This window comes from Staurois parvus, unplaced genomic scaffold, assembly GCF_062004578.1.
Source record: "Staurois parvus isolate SC_StPar_1 unplaced genomic scaffold, SC_StPar_1.0 ptg000882l, whole genome shotgun sequence".
Lineage (NCBI taxonomy): Eukaryota > Metazoa > Chordata > Amphibia > Anura > Ranidae > Staurois > Staurois parvus.
The window spans coordinates 3986687-4007464 of NW_028318678.1; the positions used below are offsets into that span (position 1 = coordinate 3986687).

The 20778-nt window shown below is 41.5% G+C and overlaps 1 protein-coding gene across 2 annotated transcripts in view; it reads right to left on the bottom strand.

Annotated features, from left to right (window-relative positions):
• The window catches only part of CHTF18 (chromosome transmission fidelity factor 18), a 90298-nt gene extending 69824 nt beyond the window's left edge, over positions 1-20474 (bottom strand). For both annotated transcript variants that reach the window (XM_089656045.1, XM_089656044.1), the window contains exons 1-7: positions 20363-20474; positions 16514-16729; positions 15381-15522; positions 9670-9868; positions 7332-7430; positions 5078-5130; positions 868-1006 (exon numbers count right to left, since the gene is read on the bottom strand). In XM_089656045.1, the coding sequence (XP_089512171.1) occupies positions 868-1006; positions 5078-5130; positions 7332-7430; positions 9670-9868; positions 15381-15522; positions 16514-16729; positions 20363-20453 (939 nt within the window). In that variant the 5' untranslated portion in view covers positions 20454-20474. The remainder of the gene's footprint in view (positions 1-867; positions 1007-5077; positions 5131-7331; positions 7431-9669; positions 9869-15380; positions 15523-16513; positions 16730-20362) is intronic.
• Positions 20475-20778: the final 304 nt, after the last annotated feature.

The following is a 20778-nucleotide window of genomic DNA, read 5'->3' on the forward strand; positions in this document are numbered from 1 at the left end:
TGAATAAATAAAACGTACTTGATTCCCCTATCCACACACACTATAGCCTGCAGCGTTGATCAAATGGAAAAAATCTGACAGAGTGGTCGTACAGAAGTCAATCAGTAGACTGACTTCTGTAGAACCTCTTCCCCATACATGGATTGAAAATTCAGCCAGTCCCTGCTGAACCTGATGAATTTCAATCCATGTATGGCTGGCTTAAGGGATTTATTCAGTTTACTTGGGAGGGAATTCCATGGCATTTACATTCTGTGTGTAATTCAAGCACCATAACCCCATTACTACAATGAGCCAAAGCAGACAGTCAGGACAGTGTTCAAGAATAATCATCAAGTCCAGTTGATTTTGTGTTACTATCTATCTGTATACACACACACACATATATATATATACATACACACACACACACATATATATATACATACACACACATATATACATACATACACACACACACACACACACACACATATATACACACACACACACACACACACACACACATATATACACACACACACACACACACACATATATACACACACACACATATATACACACACACACACACACATACACACACACACATATATACACACACACACACACACACACACACATATATACACACACACACATATATACACACACATATATACACACACACACACACACACATACATACACACACACACACACACACATACATACACACACATATATGTACACACACATATATACATACACACACGGTTACATTGTACATGATAGTATGATATGCAAACAGTCTCAGATTTTGCTCTACTTTTTCCATTACAATTTAAAGGGAATAAACTTAACCATCTGACATGAGAAACAGCTTACATCATCACTGAGCAGTTCTGTGTAGCACTTCGGAGTATATTTGTCCACCCAGAGGTTATGTTCTGATACCCCATCCTCCTCCTCACCATTGCAGAGCTCCAAAGTTTCACTTTCCACCTCTTCAAGTTCGTTCATTTGACTTAGGAAACATAACAGGTTACAGCATCAATGGCAAACATACTAAATATGACCATTGCTGTTGGCTTCCTTTTAAATAAACTAATGGACTAAATACACAACTGTAAACTACTAATGTTTGTCTGTAACTACTCATGTGAAGTTACATAATCTGCCTTTATGCTGTTTTATAACAGACCATTCCCATAATATCTCCGCTTCTACTACTTTAATCTACCCACTGCGACTGTATTGTTGGGCTGGGCTGTTTGTTCAGTATGTGATTAGTGCTTCAAAAACTCAATAAAAAAGCATCAGAAAAAACAACACACAACTGTATCCAAAAAAAGGATTCCTTCATTTTTGACATAATTACGTTCTGTCCAGCACATTTTTAAAGCTATCTGGGAATGCAGCAGGGGCATTTCATCATTTCCAGCAGACCTTCCCATGAAATAAGCTACCAACCTATTTTTCAAGCATTACACTACTTAATCAGTCACCTTAATGATGAAGAGGATAATGTAGATACATCGTCCACAAAATAGAAAAGAATAACTAGATTAAAAACAAAGCCTAAAAGAACGCCTAATTTAAGTGAAAATAAATGGCTTAGCCTTTTCCTTGACTTGGTACATTCTGATCTACTTAAAGATGATTGGGAAAAAAATCGACCTGACAACTTGACGAAAGCAGAAAGAATTGCTCTAGACAAATTAAAAATGCTTCTAAATATAACCATGAAGTGACAAAAAAAGGTAATGTAGTCCTAATGAATAGACAAGAGATTAAAAGACAACTGAGTGATTCCAATACTTACGTCAAGTTGTCAGAAAACCCTTTCAAAAATTGTGGAGTGTTTGAACCGTTAACTGTTCTGGGCCTATCAGGCAAATTTGCTAACTAAACATGAATATGACTTCTTAAGAGTGGATGTCTTTAATATATTATACATTTTATGGGATAATATTCTCAAGATGGCCATGGATCCTGATCTTCTCTGTTTTGATTGGTTACTATTTCTGTTATTCTGTCTATTACAGGTTCTGCATATCCACATTGTTCTATTTATGTGTAATCCTGTTGAAGTAACATCATTGTAGATTCTGTAAGCACTGTTCCATTTTTTTTATTGTCTTGGCAATAAAAGTTGTTTGGATTATAAAAAAAAAAAAAAAATACATAAAGATCCCGAGTCCACCAGGGAGGCCCATAGCATCTGCTGTTAATGGCCCTCTGGAAAAAATAGGTAAATACTTAGATGACATGGTCATCACTTTACAATCCTACATGCAAGATACTAGGGATGTTTTGACTAAAATAGAAGGTATCCAGGTACCAGAAAGAACTGGTAGAAACTGACGTGGAATCACTCTACACGTCAATTCCATGTGTTTGGGATATGACAGTAGAAGCCCGATTTCTTAGACTACACTATCCAGAAATGGGGGTCCAAAATTAATTTATCTTGGATCTCCTAGAATTCATGCTTTTTAATAACTGCTTCCAATTCCTAGGAGCCATTTACCAACAGATCTGTGGTACCTTAATGGGAGCCCCCTGCGCTCCGACATATGCTTGCCTCCATTTGGGATTATAGGAACAGGAAATAGTTTACAAATCACCAATGTACCTTAGCCATGTTCTTAAGTGGTTGAGGTACATCAATGATATTTTGATGAAAATATCATTGATGTACCTCAGAGGAGCCTCTGGCGCAGCTCGAGGCTGTATGTACATGATAATCACCCTGTTGGCAGAGAAAGGGAGAGGGAGCAGTTTCCCAAGTTACTGCAGAGACTTGGTGCAGTATGTAGGGGTGAACGCCACTCAAACCAATCCCCAGGAGTCAGAAAACAATATGTGTGATGGATGGCCTCAACTGTTGCTCCGGCCACACCTTCTGACGTGTTTAACCCCGCCCATAGGGGGCTTGGTCACATCATTGACCATATGCATACGCTCTAGTACAGATTGTTTTCTTTTAATTCACTATATAGGGCTGGTGTTTGTTTGTCCCTTTTTGCAAGGTAATGTTCACAAATAATCTTTGAATTAGATATGTAATAAAGTTCTGCACGTAATTATTTATAATGCTGCTCTGCATGGGTATTTTTGATTAACGACTGCCTACAGTCTGTTTTTTACAGTTAAACCAAAAGTATATATCCCAGCGCCAAAAAAAGAAAAAAACTATATGATTATGCAGCTGTGCACCAGTGAAAAAACACCAATAATAAACACAAAAACAGCGCAAAATCTAAAATTAAAATAACACAAATAAACACTAAATTTATAATAAGTGTCTGTGAAAAAATATATAAGTCCTTATTCCCATCAAAACCAATAAAAAAAAATCAATAAAAAATCTTCTACATGTGCTTCCACCTATCCACCACGTGAGAAATAATGTTGACTGCACTCACCAGATGGAGTGTGCGGTCAACATTATTTCTCACGTGGTGGATAGGTGGAAGCACATTTGGAATATTTTTGATTGATTTTTTTATTGGTTTTGATGGGAATAAGGACTTATATATATATATTTTTTCACGAACACTTATTATAAATTTAGTGTTTATCTATTTGTGTTATTTTAATTTTAGATTTTGCGCTGTTTTTGTGTTGTTTGTTTTTTACAGTTGTTTATCTTTTGATACATTTCAGTATAAACCAGCATCAATATTTTTTTTAGATGACAGAGAGCTATCATTTAGGCTTCCCTGCCTGTCTGTGTGACGTACATCTTGTTGGTCACATTCAACATTTACAAGTCTAGTGTCCCCGCCCACATCCACTACTATTTCCAGTGGTTGATGGGAACTGTAGTTTACTTTTATAGCAGAGAGAGAAGAGGATATGATGCAATCCCTGCTGTTACACCTCCTCCTTGGCAGAGCAGATGCTGTTATCTTTTGGAATACAGAGATGAGGTGACGAAAATCCCATTAGACTTTTCTTCTAAAAGGTAAGTGTTAGAAGCTTTCCTTAACCCAATATCTAATATCTTCTTATTAACAGTACTAACATAAGTATGAATGAGATGGATCTTAATAGAATAATTGAGTTATTATATTTATATTTGTTCTAGATTGGGAAAAGTAATTAGACTTCATAGTCTGTGAATATACATATGAACATATATCTTGGGTTTTTCCTTTACATTCAAGCCACATATGAGAGCAATTAGCTATACCTTCCCCCATCCTCCCCCATCTATGTAAGAGATAAAGTTACACTCAGACTTTGAGAGAAGTAGATTGGAGGTTTTGTTTTAATACCTCTGTTGGTGTCAATTATCTTAGTGGGACTACAAGAGAATACCAACCCACTTTTAGGAGATGGTGGGGGCTGGATTGCTCTTTTAAGAGCAGAACAAAGACTTTTTAAGGACACTTTGCTAGAAGCCTTGATGCGTTACACACTACACACACATATACATATATACAATCTTATTATCAAGAACTTAACTATATTTTTTGGACATTATTTAAACATTCTGTATGCCAATATTTTATTTCTAATTTTATGCAACATTATTATTAAATCATCTTTTTGAGTTTATGCAAGAAGTGGAAGGACTTTCTATCTGAACATTTCTCATCAATACAAGTTAATAAAATATCGAGACAATACGATATTTTACAGTAAGAATTTTCAAAATTTTAATAACCGTTTTGTGTAGGGGGCGTACTAATGGGTGATTTTTTTTTTGCCTATCCCAGAATTTTTCTTTAAGACCTAATTCAAGCCAGTGTATTTTAGTACAGCTGTAAAACCCAGATCAACAGAAGGACATCTGAAAAACAAATTTCCAATCTATCCTATTCAAACCATAAAAATGCATTGCGCTGCACTAAAATGCCAAATGTATGTCAAAGGATGTAAAAACGTATGTCATCGGACATCAGCGAACGTTAAAATGCGACTAAAATGCATGGAAATGTACATGCATTTTAGCGCAAGTCAGTATGCACTGGCCCTATAGCCAAGTTACTTTTTGTTAAGAATATGGCAATAACCGAATGCCCACAGCCTGGCCACAGTTCTACTTTAAATTCACTTTGATGGATGCCGTCAGTTATTTACTCACCTGTTCAACATCTCTGTGAGCCGTTGAGACTCTTCTACCACCTGTCGCCGACGCTAGAAGACAAAATTTTTGTATGATGAAAGGAAATCCTGGAGGGCGACATGAAGAATAACAGGTACAGTATACAGCAGTAAACAGTCAAGTCTCAGTTCTACCCTTTCCAGGGTGACTTCCTGATTGCTCGGTTCCATGGCAGTGCAGCAAGGCTGGGCTGTAGGAGTGATAATTCAACGGTAATTCATCATGTGTAAAAAAAAATAAATAAAAAACAAAACAAAAAACAACACACAGTTTACAGCCAAAACAATTTATTTTGGTTTGGATAGAGCAATGACACAGCCCCTTGTGTTGTGGTCTGTGTCCCTATTTGGGGAGATTTCCTCTTAGGACAGGAAGTGATAAGAAATCTTTCCAACATGCACAAAGAGAAAAACAAACACACATATTACTTAGTGACATGGGGAAAAGGTCATTAAGTTCATTAATGTCTGTACCTTGATGCCCTGGCAACAACTGTAACCCCCAATCCCACTTTTCTATTAGAAGTGTCATAGGGCCAGGAAGTGAGGGGAAAATGGGATCCCTAATGGAATCACAAGAGAGAAATGGAAATATGGCAAATGCTGATGTGTCTTCCCTACCAAAAACAAAAATTAAACAGGAGTAACCCCCCCCCCCCAAAAAAAAGAATCATACCATATAATGTTGAATTAGAAAGTGGATCACTTGTGAAATACGTTATATTGCCAAAAGTATTAGGCCACCCCTTCAAGTCATTGGATTCAGGTGTTCCAATCACCTCCCAATTCTTGTGAAAGAATGGGTCGCTCTCAGGAGCTCAGTGAATTCAAGCGTGGTACTGTGATTGGCTGCTACAAGTCCATCCATGCTACTAAATACACACAGTGAGCAGAACTTGCCAACTGTCTGCAGAGTCAGTAACTAAAGAAATCCAAATTTTGTGCGGCCTTCAGATTAGCACAACAGTGCGTAGAGAGCTTCATGGAATGGGTTCCCATGGCCGAGCAGCTGCATCCAAGCCTTACGTCACCAAGTGCAATTCAAAGCGTCGGATGCAGTGGTGTAAAGCACGCCGCCACTGGATTCTAGAGCAGTGGAGACGTGTTCTCTGGAGTGATTGAGCCAAGTATAAAGTTTGGTGGAGGGGGGATTATGGTGTGGGGTTGTTTTTCAGGGGTTGGGCTTGGCCCTCTAGTTCCAATGAAGGGAACTCCTAAGGTGTCAGCATACCAAGACATTTTGGACAATTTCATGTTCACAATTTTATGGGAAGAGTTTGGGGATGGCCCCTTCCTGTTCCAACATGACTGTGCTCCAGTGCACAAAGCAAGGTCCATAAAGACATGGATGAGTTAGTTTGAGATGGGGGAACTTGACTGGCCTGCACCTCAACCCCATAGAACACCTTTGGGATGAATTAGAGTGCAGATTGCAAGCCAGGCCTCCTCCCCCGACATGAGTGCCTGACCTGACAAATGTGCTTCTGGAAGAATGGTCCAACCTTCCCATAGACACCCTCCTAAACCTTGTGGACGGCCTTCCCAGAAGAGTTGAAGCTGTTATAGCTGCAAAGGGCGGGGCCAACTCAATATTGAACCCTACGGACTAAGACTGGGATGCCAATAAAGTTCATGTGTGTTTAAAGGCCGGCCCACCAATACTTTTGGCAATACAGTGTACATTAAATTATCTCTTTCCCTGCACAGTTCCCATGAAGGACATGGCCAGATTTGCATGTAGGCCAACCTGTGCTAACAATAAGGAGACTACAGGGAGACTACTGAAGAAGTGTCCAGGAAGGCTGATGATGCAAATTGTGATGCAGTGGTTTACAATTGTCATCCTGCAACAGGAAGTCCAGAGACTGCCAGGATCTTTGTCAAATTAGTGGAAAACAATCCCTGAAAATGAGTAGATTTGGTGTAATATACACAGCAAAGCTTGATGTTACAGTAACATTTTGAACCAGAGTTTAGATATGCTAATCTTAACAGTGGGTGAAGATTCTGAATACAATAGGCAGGTTTAACAGGCTTACAAGGGCTTATAACAAACCTGCCAGAAACCTAACCCATAAAAACTAAACTTACCAGAACTAAAAACACAAGCAGCTGAAGTTATGGAAAGATTTTGTGTTTTTCTTACAAAACTAGAGCCTATTGGTAAGGAAGACTGTCCAAATATCTCAACAAATATCAAGGACATAGAAGGTAACAACATACACAATTATTACCTCATCTGCAACTTGTTCCTTCAGGTAGGAGATAGGAACTCCAAGTAGATGTAATTGCTGGTCACCTCTCCAACTAAGAGCCCCCTGCTTTGGGATGTCCTAAAAAAAGAAAAAAGAAAAAAAAAAAAAGGTAGGTGTAAAGAGGTCATGCTAAATGCTTCTTATAAAGCTCTGAGACCAGTAAACTGATGTGATTTAAATGGACACAAACTATGAAAACTGGAGGTCTCCAGTAAGCTGAATTGCACACGTGATTCTTGGATCTGCTATAAATTCCAGTGAGAAGGTATACTAGATGTTTTGGCCATTAAAACCCAAGCATTTTTTCAAGATCCAGCTATGGATTCTCCATAATAAAAAAAAAAGTAGCAAGTAACTGGGGAATCTCAAAAGTGTGTCAGGTTTGTTCGGTTGTTGGGGAAGGCCGTAGGGCTCATGTACACTGCAGCTGATAAACGGACGTTTAGGAGCTGTTCAGCGGTTTTTTTTTAGCAGGCCCTGAACTCTCCCTAATGTTTTCCTATGTGTCCATGTCCATGAAAATGTTTTTCTAACTCTTCCAGTTCCCGATGCTGTCCAGAGCCTTTTTTCATCAGGAAGAATGCATTCAAAGCATTTTCAAGGTACTTAGATGGACAAAAGACTGAGCACAGGATGTTCCTACCAAGCTTGTCCACAGTGTGATGACCATTCACACCTCAGACCTCTCCCACCCTTGGAAACAAAAGAAATGTTAATGAGCAACTCACACCTAAGCTAATCTCAACACATCCTGCTGTCTCTGCTTCTACTGTGTGTATTTCTCTGAAACAGTCAAAAATAGTTCATAATTTACCACTTTTCAGTGCATTCTGGGCATTTGGGAGGTTATCCTGTGCTTATCTTTAACCATTAGCCGCCCGGCCTATAGCCGTTTGGCGGCCGCAAAAATGCTTCAGCTTTCCGGGTGCACGCCATTTGGTGTGCTCCCACACATGCGCAGTTCACACGGTTGCAGAGCCACGCAGCGGCGCGATCCGTCACCGGCCGTGTATCTCGGACACGGCCGATGACAGATCTGAGTACCGGCCCCCGTTGGCGGTATCATGTGACCTGCTGTGACCAATCACAGCAGATCACATGACAGTTGTATACAATGGATGGCTTCATTCATGCCATCCATTGTATACTAGTGCCTAGCTGTGAATGGTCACAGCAGGTCACATGCACATGTCATGTGATTAGCTGTGGCCAAATCACAGCTAACCACAAAAAAAACAAAAAAAAAACCTGAATGAATCAATGTCATTCAGGTAAATGCTTGCTTAGAGCAAAGTATAAAATACTGATCACTTCCCCAAAGTAGTACAATGTTACTATGGAAACATTGTACTACTTTGGTCATAGTAAAATATGAAAAAAAAAATCTTAAAAAAAAATTTAAAAAAAGTAATAAAAAATTAAAAAAAAAAAAATATATATATATATTTTTTTTCATACTGTCACCAGTCAGTGTCCCTGTTCACCGCCATGCCAGTTATATGATGACGCTGTACTGCACTGGTGACAGTATGTAAAAAAAAAAAAAATTCCTCTTATGAAGTACGTCGGACTATCTACTCTGCAAAAAGGGGTCATTTGGGGGATATCTGTACTATTCTGACATTCTTGGACCTTAAGAAATTAGATTGGCTGTCAGTACTTCAGGATTGATCAATATTCAGATCTATACCATAGTTTGTGAACTCTATAACTTTCCTACAAACTAAATAATACATCCTAATTTGGGTTATTTTCACTAAAGACATGTAGCAAAATACATCTCGGCCTAAATTTATGAAGAACAATTATTTATTTGTAAACTTTTATAACAGAAACAAAGAAAAACGTGTTTTTTTTTCAAACTTTTTGGTCTTTTTTTGTTAATTTAGCAAAAAATAAAAACCCCAGCGGTGATTAAATACCTCCAAAAGAAAGCTCTAGTTGTGTGAAGAAAATGATAAAATTTTAGTTTGGGTACAATGTTGTATGACTGCGCAATTGTCATTCAAAGTGTGAGAGCGCTGAAACGTGAAAAATGGCCTGGACAGGAAGGTGTAAAATTGCCCGGTATTGAAATGGATAAAAAACACTTCTAAACGCTAACGCACATAAACGCGGTATGCAAACACACACAGCTAAACAGACATTTTTTAACCTACGTTTTCCAGCAGTCAAGTTTCCATCGTTCAGAAGTGTCCCGTGTACATGGGGTCTTAGAGATACAAAGTAAAATACTAACCATCTTATCCTGCATTTCTAAGAGCGAATATCTTTTCTGGAAAGAGGTTGTAAATCCAGGACAAGAATTCAGTCTTACCACTGTTCCCGTCCCGTTCTGGTCTTCCTTTAGGGCCATGTAAACTCTAGTACCATCACTGGCTGTCACATGAATATAATCTTCCAATATGGGAGGTCGTTTAAGTACACGTTTCTGCTCGGCTTTGTTTGGGGTGACTTGTAGAGGAGCCATGTCACTGATCTCAAGAGCAGGGCAGCTCTGGAACTTTTCATTTCGACTGTAAGGAAAATAGTAGTCAGGGCAACCATAGATATGAAGACATCTGACCAACCATAATCAAACACTCGTCAGGTGTGCATGTAAACACAAGAACTTGCCATGTCTATATCTGCATAGACGTGAGAGGGAGAAGGGCCCAATGCAGCCAACAATATTTTATTCAGAGAAAGGGGGTAACAGTATGGAAACAGATTTTCTAATCTGCTTTATTGAGAAGTCCTCCTGGTAGACTTGCCATCCTAAAGCTGGCCATATCAATCAGTGTGTTGTCATCCCCACTCGACAGAAGTCGATCATTTGATTGAGTTCTGTCACAAAGGCAAGTTGGAAAATATTAACATAAAAATAGTGCAGCGCTGAAAATAATGACAAAATGACAAAAAAAGTAGTCCACTAAAAGTCTATGTCATATAAATGTATCCAGTGTCAGATGTGGATTCAGAATAGGTGATCCGTGTGGAAATGGCTGGAAAACGCACTCACCAGAAGTAAGACACATAAACGCAGTGTGTATATAAAGCTCATGGATCTTCAATCCAGAGGGAAGTAAAGCTGATCCGGTTACAGGAATGGTGGATCCCTCAGCTTTACTTCCCTCTGGATTGAAGATCCATGAGCTTTATATACACACTGCGTTTATGTGTCTTACTTCTGGTGAGTGCGTTTTCCAGCCATTTCCACACGGATCACCTATTCTGAATCCACATCTGACACTGGATACGTTTATATGACATAGACTTTTAGTGGACTACTTTTTTTGTCATTTTGTCATTATTTTCAGCGCTGCACTATTTTTATGTTATTGCTTTTAAGTGTTATTGGTTGCTTAGAGTGCCTAGCCGCTTTCAGGATTAGCGCTCACTGCTGTTTCTTCTTATAAGTTGGAAAATATTGCTCGATCAGCAGCTTCAGTCGCTGATCATTGTGTTCTTACAGCAGTGAGTGCGGGTGTCAATACAAGTTCCCAACAGGGGGCACCTCTATCCACCTCATTTTTTTTCCTCATTCAGCCCCCTGGCCACCTTAAGTTTGACACCCAATCTTGCAGAGCAGAGTATTATAACAAACCTTAGGTATACAACTAGGTTAAAAGGGTACCCAAGGGACAAAATGGTGTTTTTGGCCATACCAAGCAAAATCTCACATCTTTAGGTATATATAGGTTGCCCACTGGTCTGATTTGTATGAAAATATTTTATTGCAGCGTGAATCTGAAGCACCCAAAACCCAGGAACTTGCAGTTTCAACTTTCAAAAGTCTTCCCCAGTATCTCACAAAGCAGCGTAGGGCTATTGCAACCTCTAAAGAGGTACCGCACATTTGTCAGGTCAGGCACTGATGTCAGACGAGAAGGCCTGGCTCGCAATCTCCGCTCTAATTCATCCCAAAGGTGTTCTATCGGATTGAGGTCAGGACTATGTGCAGGCCAGTCAAGTTCCTCAACCCCAAACGCGCTCATCCGAGTCTTCATGGACCTTGCTTTGTGCATTGGAGCGCAGTCATGTTGGAACAGGAGGGGGCCATTTCCAAACTGTTCCCACAAAGTTGGGAGCATGAAATTGTCCAAAATGTCTTGGTATGCTGGCACTTTAAGGGTTCCCTTCACTGGAACTAGGGGGCCAAGCCCAACCCCTGAAAAACAACCCCACACCATAATCCCCCCTCCACCAAACTTTACACTTGGCATAATGCAGTCAGGCAAGTACTGTTCTCCTGGCCACCGCCAAAACCCAGACATGTCCATCGGATTGCCAGACAGAGAAGCGTGATTCTTCACTCCAGAGAACACGTCTCCACTGCTCTAGAGTCCAGTGGCGGCATGCTTTACACCACGGCATCCGACGCTTTGCATTACACTTGGTGATGTAAGGCTTGGATGCAGCTGCTCGGCCATGGAAACCCATTCCATGAAGCTCTCTATGCACTGTTGCTGTACTAATCTGAAGGCCACACGAAGCTTGGAGATCTTTATATATTGACGCTGCAGACAGTTGGTGACTTCTGTGCGCTTCAGCATGCGCTGACCCCGCTCTGTCACGTTACGTGGCCTATCACTTGGTGGCTGAGTTGCTGTTGTTCCCAGTTACTTCCACTTTGTTATAATCCCACTAACAGTTGACCGTGGAATATTTAGTAGCCAGGAAATGTCACGGATGGACTTATTGCACAGGTGACAACCTATCACGGGACCACGCTTGGAGTCACTGAGCTCCTGAGAGCGACCCATTCTTTCACCAATGTCTGTAGAAGCAGTCTGCATGCCTAGGGGCTTGACTGTATACACCTGTGTCCATGAAGGTGATTGGAACACCTGAATCCGATGATTTGAAGGGCTGGACCAATACTTAGCGCAATGCAGGCCATACATGGAACGAATTCCGAACTAATTTTCTTTAGAAAATCGAAAATTTTGTGAGTTTTGTTATCCGATGGCGCCACCATTGATTTTAAAATTCAACCAACTAAGCCTTCAGTGACACCTCATGTTGCTACAGAAAAGAATTTTCGTGCCCAAGAATTTTCTTTTCTTTCCAGGTCAGAGCTCATGTGTAGTTCTTTTTCGGTTATATTTCTCGCATGATTCTCCCATCATTGATTCGAAATATGTTCGTTTTTTAAAACATTTCCAACATGCCCGATCACCTAAATTCGAAGGTCACATGAAAATGGTAGTTTCTGTGGCCCATTAATGGTGCGAAATTCGAAAGAAAATTCTTAGAAGAGATTTTCAAAAGAAAATTCTTTCGGAATTTGACCGATGTATGGCCATCTTAAGTGGTATTCAGAACAGCATACCACAGCTGTGTGCCAGCAACAAAGAATTTCACATTAGTCAAACGGATCATTGCCTTGTGGTGGCTAGTTTGCATGCATCAGCATTAATACTGGCTAGGTACTTGGCAATTGTTTAGCTTTTAACTGTGCAAATCTGCCACTCATCTTTGTTTACCCAGCTTGAACAATAAATCTACGGTGGAAAATAAACACTGTTGACAGTGCTGGATTTATAAAGGAGCAAAAAGGGGCAAACTATATAAATCAAAAATAAAAAAAAAATAAAAAATATAAAATATAGAATTTAAAAAAAATTACTCTTATTAAAATGTATCCCGGGAAATAATATTTTGCCAGCCGTCATCTGTAAATGTTCTTACTCTGTACTGGTATATTGTTTGGGGGGGCCCTATGCATACGTGACCTTTGTGCATAGGGCCCCCCCCCAAACCTAAGTTGCCCCCCAAGGTTTAAATCTGGCCCTAACTCTAGGACCAGTTAAAAAACATTTCCCACAGTGATTGCAATCATTTGGCAGGTCAAAAATTTAAAAAATTAAACCACAAATTTAAAAAAAAAACGGCAGGTTGGTGTGATGTGATAAAAGCTTCATAATATACAAAAAACGACATGCGTTGTGGGGACTGACACCACACAAAAAGAAAAAAAACGACAAAATTTAGCTATGGCTAGAACAGACTTGAATTCTAGAAAAGTTGTAAAAGAGGAAAATAAAAAGAATGGTATAAATAATTCTACCTGGCCATCATTAAAAATTCACAGCTTCATGTTTGAGCAGCAACAGAAAAAAAAAAAAAAAAAAAAAAAAAACAGCAACCAACCTATCAACCTGTAGTTAATGGTCAACACTAGCCAGAGCAAATAAAAAAAAACAAAAACACCCCGACAGGTATTTTATATTTTTTACAGGTACTTATATAGCACCATCAATTTACACAGCACTTTACATATATATTGTACATTCACATCAGTCCCTAACCCTCAAGGGGCGTACAATCTAAGGTCCCTAACTCACATTCATACATACACATACTAGGGACAATTTAGACAGGAGCCAATTCACCTACCAGCATGTCTTTGGAGTGTGGGAGGAAACCGGAGAACCTGGAGGAAACCCACACAGGCACAGGGAGAACATGGAAACTCCAGGCAGGTGGCGCCGTGGTTGGGATTGTATGCCTGGTAAATTCATTTTCAGCAAGCTATTCTGTTATGTTGCTGCTGAGCTCCTCTTAAACCTATGATTTCATTCTAGCCTACTGCTGAGGTTCCACCTGTATGGCTGAAGTCCAATGTCATCCAGTCGCTTGCTTTAAGGATTGACTATCAAAAGACTCTCACTCTAGTACATTCAAACTCAGGAGCATCATCAGCATGTAAGCATTACAGGCAGTGGTGCTAGGGAAGTGGGGAGTTCCTCTATTACCAGTAATGCTGCTGCCCACAAACCTACCCTTACATTCTCTAGGAATACCCAAGGGTCAGCTAAAGTGCAGACTAACAGCTCAAAGGAAACATAAAAGTACAAAATTTGTTAATAGGCAAGTTGCTTGGCACACGTCTAATTATGTTTCTCATTGGTGGCCGATACTGTGTGTACATATATATACATACACACACATATACACACATACATACACAGTATCTCACAGAAGTGAGTCCACACCTAACATTTTTGTAAATATTTTATTCTATCTTTCCATGTGACAACACTGAATAAATGACACTTTGTTGCAATGTGACGTAGTCAGTGTACAGTTTGTATAACATGGAAATTTGCTGTCCCCTCAAAATAACTCAAAACACAGCCATTAATGATTAAACCGCTGGCAACAAAAGTGAGTCCACCCCTAAGTGAAAATGTCTAAATTGGGCCCAAAGCATCAATATTTTGTGTGGCCGCCATTATTTTACAGCACTGCCTTAACCCTCTTGGGCATGGAGGTCACCAGAGCTTCACATGTTGCCACTGGAGTCCTCTTCCATTCCTCCATGATGACATCACGGAGCTGGTGGATGTTAGAGACCTTGCCCTCCTCCACCTTCTGTTTGAGGATGCCCCACAGATGCTCAATAGGGTTTAGGTCTGGAGACATGCTTGGCCAGTCCATCACCTTTACCCTCAGCTTCTTTAGCAAGGCAGTGGTGGTTTTGGAGGCGTGTTTGGGGTCGTTATATTGGAATACTGCCCTACGGCCCAGTCTCTGATGGGAGGGGATCATGCTCTGCTTCAGTATGTCACAGTACATGTTGGCATTCATGGTTCCCTCAATGAACTGTAGCCCCCCCAGTGCCGGCAGCACTCATGCAGCTCCAGAACATGACACTCCCACTACCATGCTTGACTGTAGGCAAGACACACTTGTCTTTGTACTCCTCACCTGGTTACAAATTTACATGTTATACAAGCTGTACATTATACATTGTAGCAAAGTGTCATTTCTTCAGTGTTGTCAAATGAAAAGATAGAATAAAATATTAACAAAAATTTGAGGGGTGTACTCACTTCTGTGAGATACTGTGTATATATATATATATATATATATATATATATATATATATATATAGTAAATGTAGGACCATCTGACATTACAGGGCGCAAAATGGTGGTTTTTCTACAAATGGAGAACAGTATTTTCTACAAATCCTTTCTGCTAGGCTCACTGGACACGAAGGGTCAGCTTTAGAATGGTTCATACTTGAGCTTTATTTACCTCTCATTTTTCTGGTCTGTGAAATTCGGGGATGGCGGAGGAGTAATATCATCGCTAATTGCTGAGCTATTTGGAGACTGATCATCTGAACCGAAATTCAGTTTCTTAACAGCATCGATTCTTGGGCGCTTCGGCTTAGGAGCTGCAGAAGCAAAGCGAGAGTAATAAAAAAAAAAAAAAAAGTCTGCATTATGGTAATATTAGAATTTTTATCGTTCTGGATTTTGTGTCAAAGTACTAGTTTAAGATAGAGCTGGAGAGAGTTAGAGCCTCTGTCAGGTTTATATTGCTGTGGTCATGTTAATGAGATGTCTCCCATTTCCTGTGACTATTGGGCACTGCTGTGCGGTGAGTTCTGGAATTCATTGTTCACATATCTGTATAGAAATATGCTAGTGTCCAATGGGGACACTAGTTGTGGTGACCTGGGAGTCCCCAAGGAATTCCTTTACATTTTTAGGGACTCTCTCTCACTTTCTGCTTGGCTATGGGACAGGAAGTGAAGGGAAATCTCTGCAATGGGACACTAATGGCAAAATAAAAAGCCTGCCAGGGGTTATACCCTCCCTTACTCTTATCAAAAAAAAAAAAAAGAAAGTTTTTCCTATTGTTCTACTTTAGGATAGCAATAACTAAGACCTTCCGGGTCCAGCACTATTTTTCTACTTTTGTCATCTGCTCTGCATTGTGTCTGTGAGGAGGCGGCCTTCTTGGTAGAGTCAGGGATTTATTCTCTCATGTCAGAGCCTCCAGTAATGAAGAGTGAGCAATACAGTAGTGACATCACAAAATCCCTCTCCAACTCTGCAAAGACTAGCAGTCAGAAGCAGCGGAGCCTTAGATCTCACACTGCAGATATAGAGCTATGAGGATGTAGGCACAGGGGCACATTATCATCCCAGGAAGAGTATGGACAGTTTTCAGGAGGAATTCAGGACAAGAAGATTCCAGTGTATAGTTGAGGCACAAACCAAATGTTTAAATGTATCCTATAATAAAGCAAATCTTCAATTTTTTATTTTCATTGCAAATATTTGTGTGTGATATATATATATATATACACACACATATATATACACACACACACATATACACACACACACCATACACAGAGTACAGAACAGGGGACATACTGAGTGGTGGCTCATAGAAGCTGTCTGTGAATTCATCCTCTTCTGACAGATGGAGGAAAGCTGCATCCCTCTTCTTTGATTTCCCTGTGTTGCCATCGCCGTTCCTCTCTCGGCTCTCAGATCCGGTCAGGTGATCGGCAGCAGTGATCGCTTCCTCAAATGACAGTTTATTGCGGTACTGTGATACTCTGGGCTGGGAGTGGGATGGTTCTGCAGCTACTCAGAAAAAACACAACAACAAAGGACACAAATAAAAGGAAACGCAAAAAAGGACAGCTGAGCCCCCCTCCAGTATAAATATATACCAGCCCCAATATGACAGCAGGTGTCCCCCTGTATACACATAACAGACCCCCCTTCCCCAGTAAAAAATATGACAGCTGGTCTCCCCCCAGTATACACATAACAGCCCCCTCCCCTACGTATACATATAACACAGCTGGTCCCCCCCAGTATACACATAACAGATCCCCCCCCCCCCCCAGTGCACAGTTAGGTCCATATATATTTGGACACAGGCACCATTTTTTTCAGATATTTACCAAACTTTATTCAAGCTCTAGTTGTATAATGGATATGGGCTGGAAGTGCACACTCTCAGGTTTAATTTGAGGGTATGTACATCCAAATTGGAGGAAGGGTTTAGGAATTACAGCTCTTAAGAGTAGCCACCCCCCCCCCTTTTTCAAGGGACCAAAAGTAATTGGACAAATGAATATAATCATAAATAAATGTTCATTTTTAATATTTTGTTGATAATCCTTTACTGGCAATGACTGCCTGAAGTCTGGAACCCATGGACATGACCAAAGACTGGGTTTCCTCCTTTCTGATGCTTGGCTAGGCTCTAACTGCAGCTGTCTTCAGATGTTCTTTGTGGGTCTTTCTGCCTTTAATTTTGACTTCAGTAAGTGAAATGCATGCTCAATGGGGTGATTGACTCGGCCATTGCAGAATATTCCAATTCTCTTCCTTCAAAAGCTCCTGGGTTGCTTTTGCAGTGTGTTTTGGATCATTGTCCATCTGTACTGTGAAGTGCCGTCCAATCAACTTTGCTGCATTTGGCTGAATCTGGGCTGACAGTATATCTGTAAACACTGCAGAATTCATCCGGCTGCTTCTCTCTTCTGTCACATCATCAATAAACACCAATGACCCAGTGCCACTGGAAGCCATGCATGCCATCACACTGCCTCCACCATGTTTTACAGATGATGTTGTGTGCTTTGGATCATGAGCTGTTCCAAGCCTTCTCCACACTTTTCTTCTTGTCATTCTGGTACAGATTAATCTTAGTTTCTTCCGTCCAAAGAATGCTTTTCCAGAACTGGTCCGGCTTTTTTTAGGTGTTGTTTGGCAAAGTCTAATCTGGTGTTTCTATTCTTCAGGCTTATGAATGGTTTGCACCTTGTGGTGAACTCCCTGTATTTGCTCTCGTGAAGACTTCTCTTGATTGTAAACTTTGACAATGATACACCCACCTCCTGGAGAGTGTCCTTCACTTGTCTGGATGTTGTGAATGGGTTTTTCTTTACATAGAGAGGATCCTTCAGTCATCCACCACTGTTGTCTTCCATGGACGTCCATTACCTTTTTATGTTGCTGAGCTCACCAGTGCGTTCCTCTTTCCTCAGAATGTAACAAACTGTTGATTTGGATGCTCCTAATGTTGCTGTTATCTCTCTGATGGATTTGTTTAGTTTTTAAGCCTTACAATGGCCTGTTTCACCTGCATGGACAGCTCCTCTGAACGCATAATGTGGGTTCACAGTAATAGATTCCAAATGTAAATACCGCACTTAGAATCAACTCCAGACCTTTTACCTGCTTAATTGATGAAGAACTTTTAAGGAGTAGCCCACACCTGGCCATGAAACAGCTTTTGATTCAATTGTCCAATTACTTTTGGTCCCTTGAAAAAGGAGGGATGGCTACTCTTAAGAGCTGTAATTCCTAAACCCTTCCTCCAGTTTGGATGTACATACCCTCAAATTACACCTGAGAGTGCGCACTTCCAGCCCATATCCATTATACAACTATAGCTTGAATATGTTATGGTAAATACCTGAAAAAATCTAAAATTGTGCCTGTGTCCAAATATATATGGATCTGTGTGTGACAGCTGGTCCCCCCCCCAGTATACACATAACATACCCCCCCCCCAGTATACATTTACGACAGCTGGTCTCCTCCCAGTATACACATAACACCCCCCCCAGTATACATTTACGACAGCTGGTCTCCCCCCAGTATACACATAACACCCCCCCAGTATACATTTACAACAGCTGGTCTCCCCCCCAGTATACACATAACACCCCCCCAGTATACATTTACGACAGCTGGTCTCCCCCCAGGATAAACACAACCCCCCCAGTATACATTTACGACAGCTGGTCTCCCCCCCAGTATACACATAACACCCCCCCAGTATACATTTACGACAGCTGGTCTCCCCCCAGTATACACATAACACCCCCCCAGTATACATTTACGACAGCTGGTCTCCCCCCAGTATACAAGTAACACCCCCCCAGTATACATTTACGACAGCTGGTCTCCCCCCAGTATACACATAACACCCTCCCAGTATACATTTACAACAGCTGGTCTCCCCCCCAGTATACACATAACACCCCCCCAGTATACATTTACGACAGCTGGTCTCCCCCCCAGGATAAACACAACCCCCCCCCAGTATACATTTACGACAGCTGGTCTCCATCCCAGTATACACATAACACCCCCCCAGTATACATTTACGACAGCTGGTCTCCCCCCAGTATACACATAACACCCCCCCAGTATACATTTACGACAGCTGGTCTCCCCCCCAGGATAAACACAACCCCCCCCAGTATACATTTACGACAGCTGGTCTCCCCCCCAGTATACACATAACCCCCCCCCAGTATACATTTACGACAGCTGGTCTCCATCCCAGTATACACATAACACCCCCCCAGTATACATTTACGACAGCTGGTCTCCCCCCAGTATACACATAACACCCCCCCAGTATACATTTACGACAGCTGGTCTCCCCCCCAGGATAAACACAACCCCCCCCAGTATACATTTACGACAGCTGGTCTCCCCCCCAGTATACACATAACACCCCCCCAGTATACATTTACGACAGCTGGTCTTCCTCCCAGTATACACATAACACCCCCCCAGTATACATTTACGACAGCTGGTCTTCCCCCCAGTATACACATAACACCCCCCCAGTATACATTTACGACAGCTGGTCCCCCCCCAGTATACACATAACAGACCCCCCCAGTATACATTTACGACAGCTGGTCTCCCCCCAGTATACACATAACACCCCCCCAGTATACATTTACGACAGCTGGTCTCCCCCCAGTATACAAATAACACCCCCCCAGTATACATTTACGACAGCTGGTCTCCCCCCAGTATACACATAACACCCCCCCAGTATACATTTACGACAGCTGGTCCCCCCCCAGTATACACATAACAGACCCCCCCAGTATACATTTACGACAGCTGGTCTCCCCCCAGTATACACATAACACCCCCCCAGTATACATTTACGACAGCTGGTCTCCCCCCAGTATACAAATAACACCCCCCCAGTATACATTTACGACAGCTGGTCTCCCCCCAGTATACACATAACACCCCCCCAGTATACATTTACGACAGCTGGTCTCCCCCCAGTATACACATAACACTCCCCCCAGTATACATTTACGACAGCTGGTCTCCCCCCAGTATACACATAACACTCCCCCCAGTATACATTTACGACAGCTGGTCTCCCCCCAGTATACATATATGACACAGAGTTGGTCTACAATCCCCTCCCCCGGTCACCTTCCAGCTCGGCCAGCACCTCCAGTTCGGAGGAGAATTGCTCCTCATAGTCATCCTCCACCCCGTACAGATCATACCCCTCCTCCTCCATCTCCGGCCTCTCACCGTATTCCCGCCACACTTCCACTTCCGGGGGACCCGCCACCCCAGATCCGCCCCTCGCCATCCATTGGACGGACAGCGGCAGAGCCGCTCGGTGATTGGCCTGAGGCTGTGCGGAGAGCTAGAGATCACACCAACACCGGCAGGTAGGAGGATATGGAGTTTGTTTATGCGGAAGGTGCATGGAGTGTGCATGTTAGAACAGTGCGTATGGGGAAGTATTTCCTCATGGGGTGTGTATGTAGGAAGAGGGTGTATGGAGAAGATGCACGGGGTGTGTATGGAGCGTGCATGTAGGAAGAGGGTGTATGGGG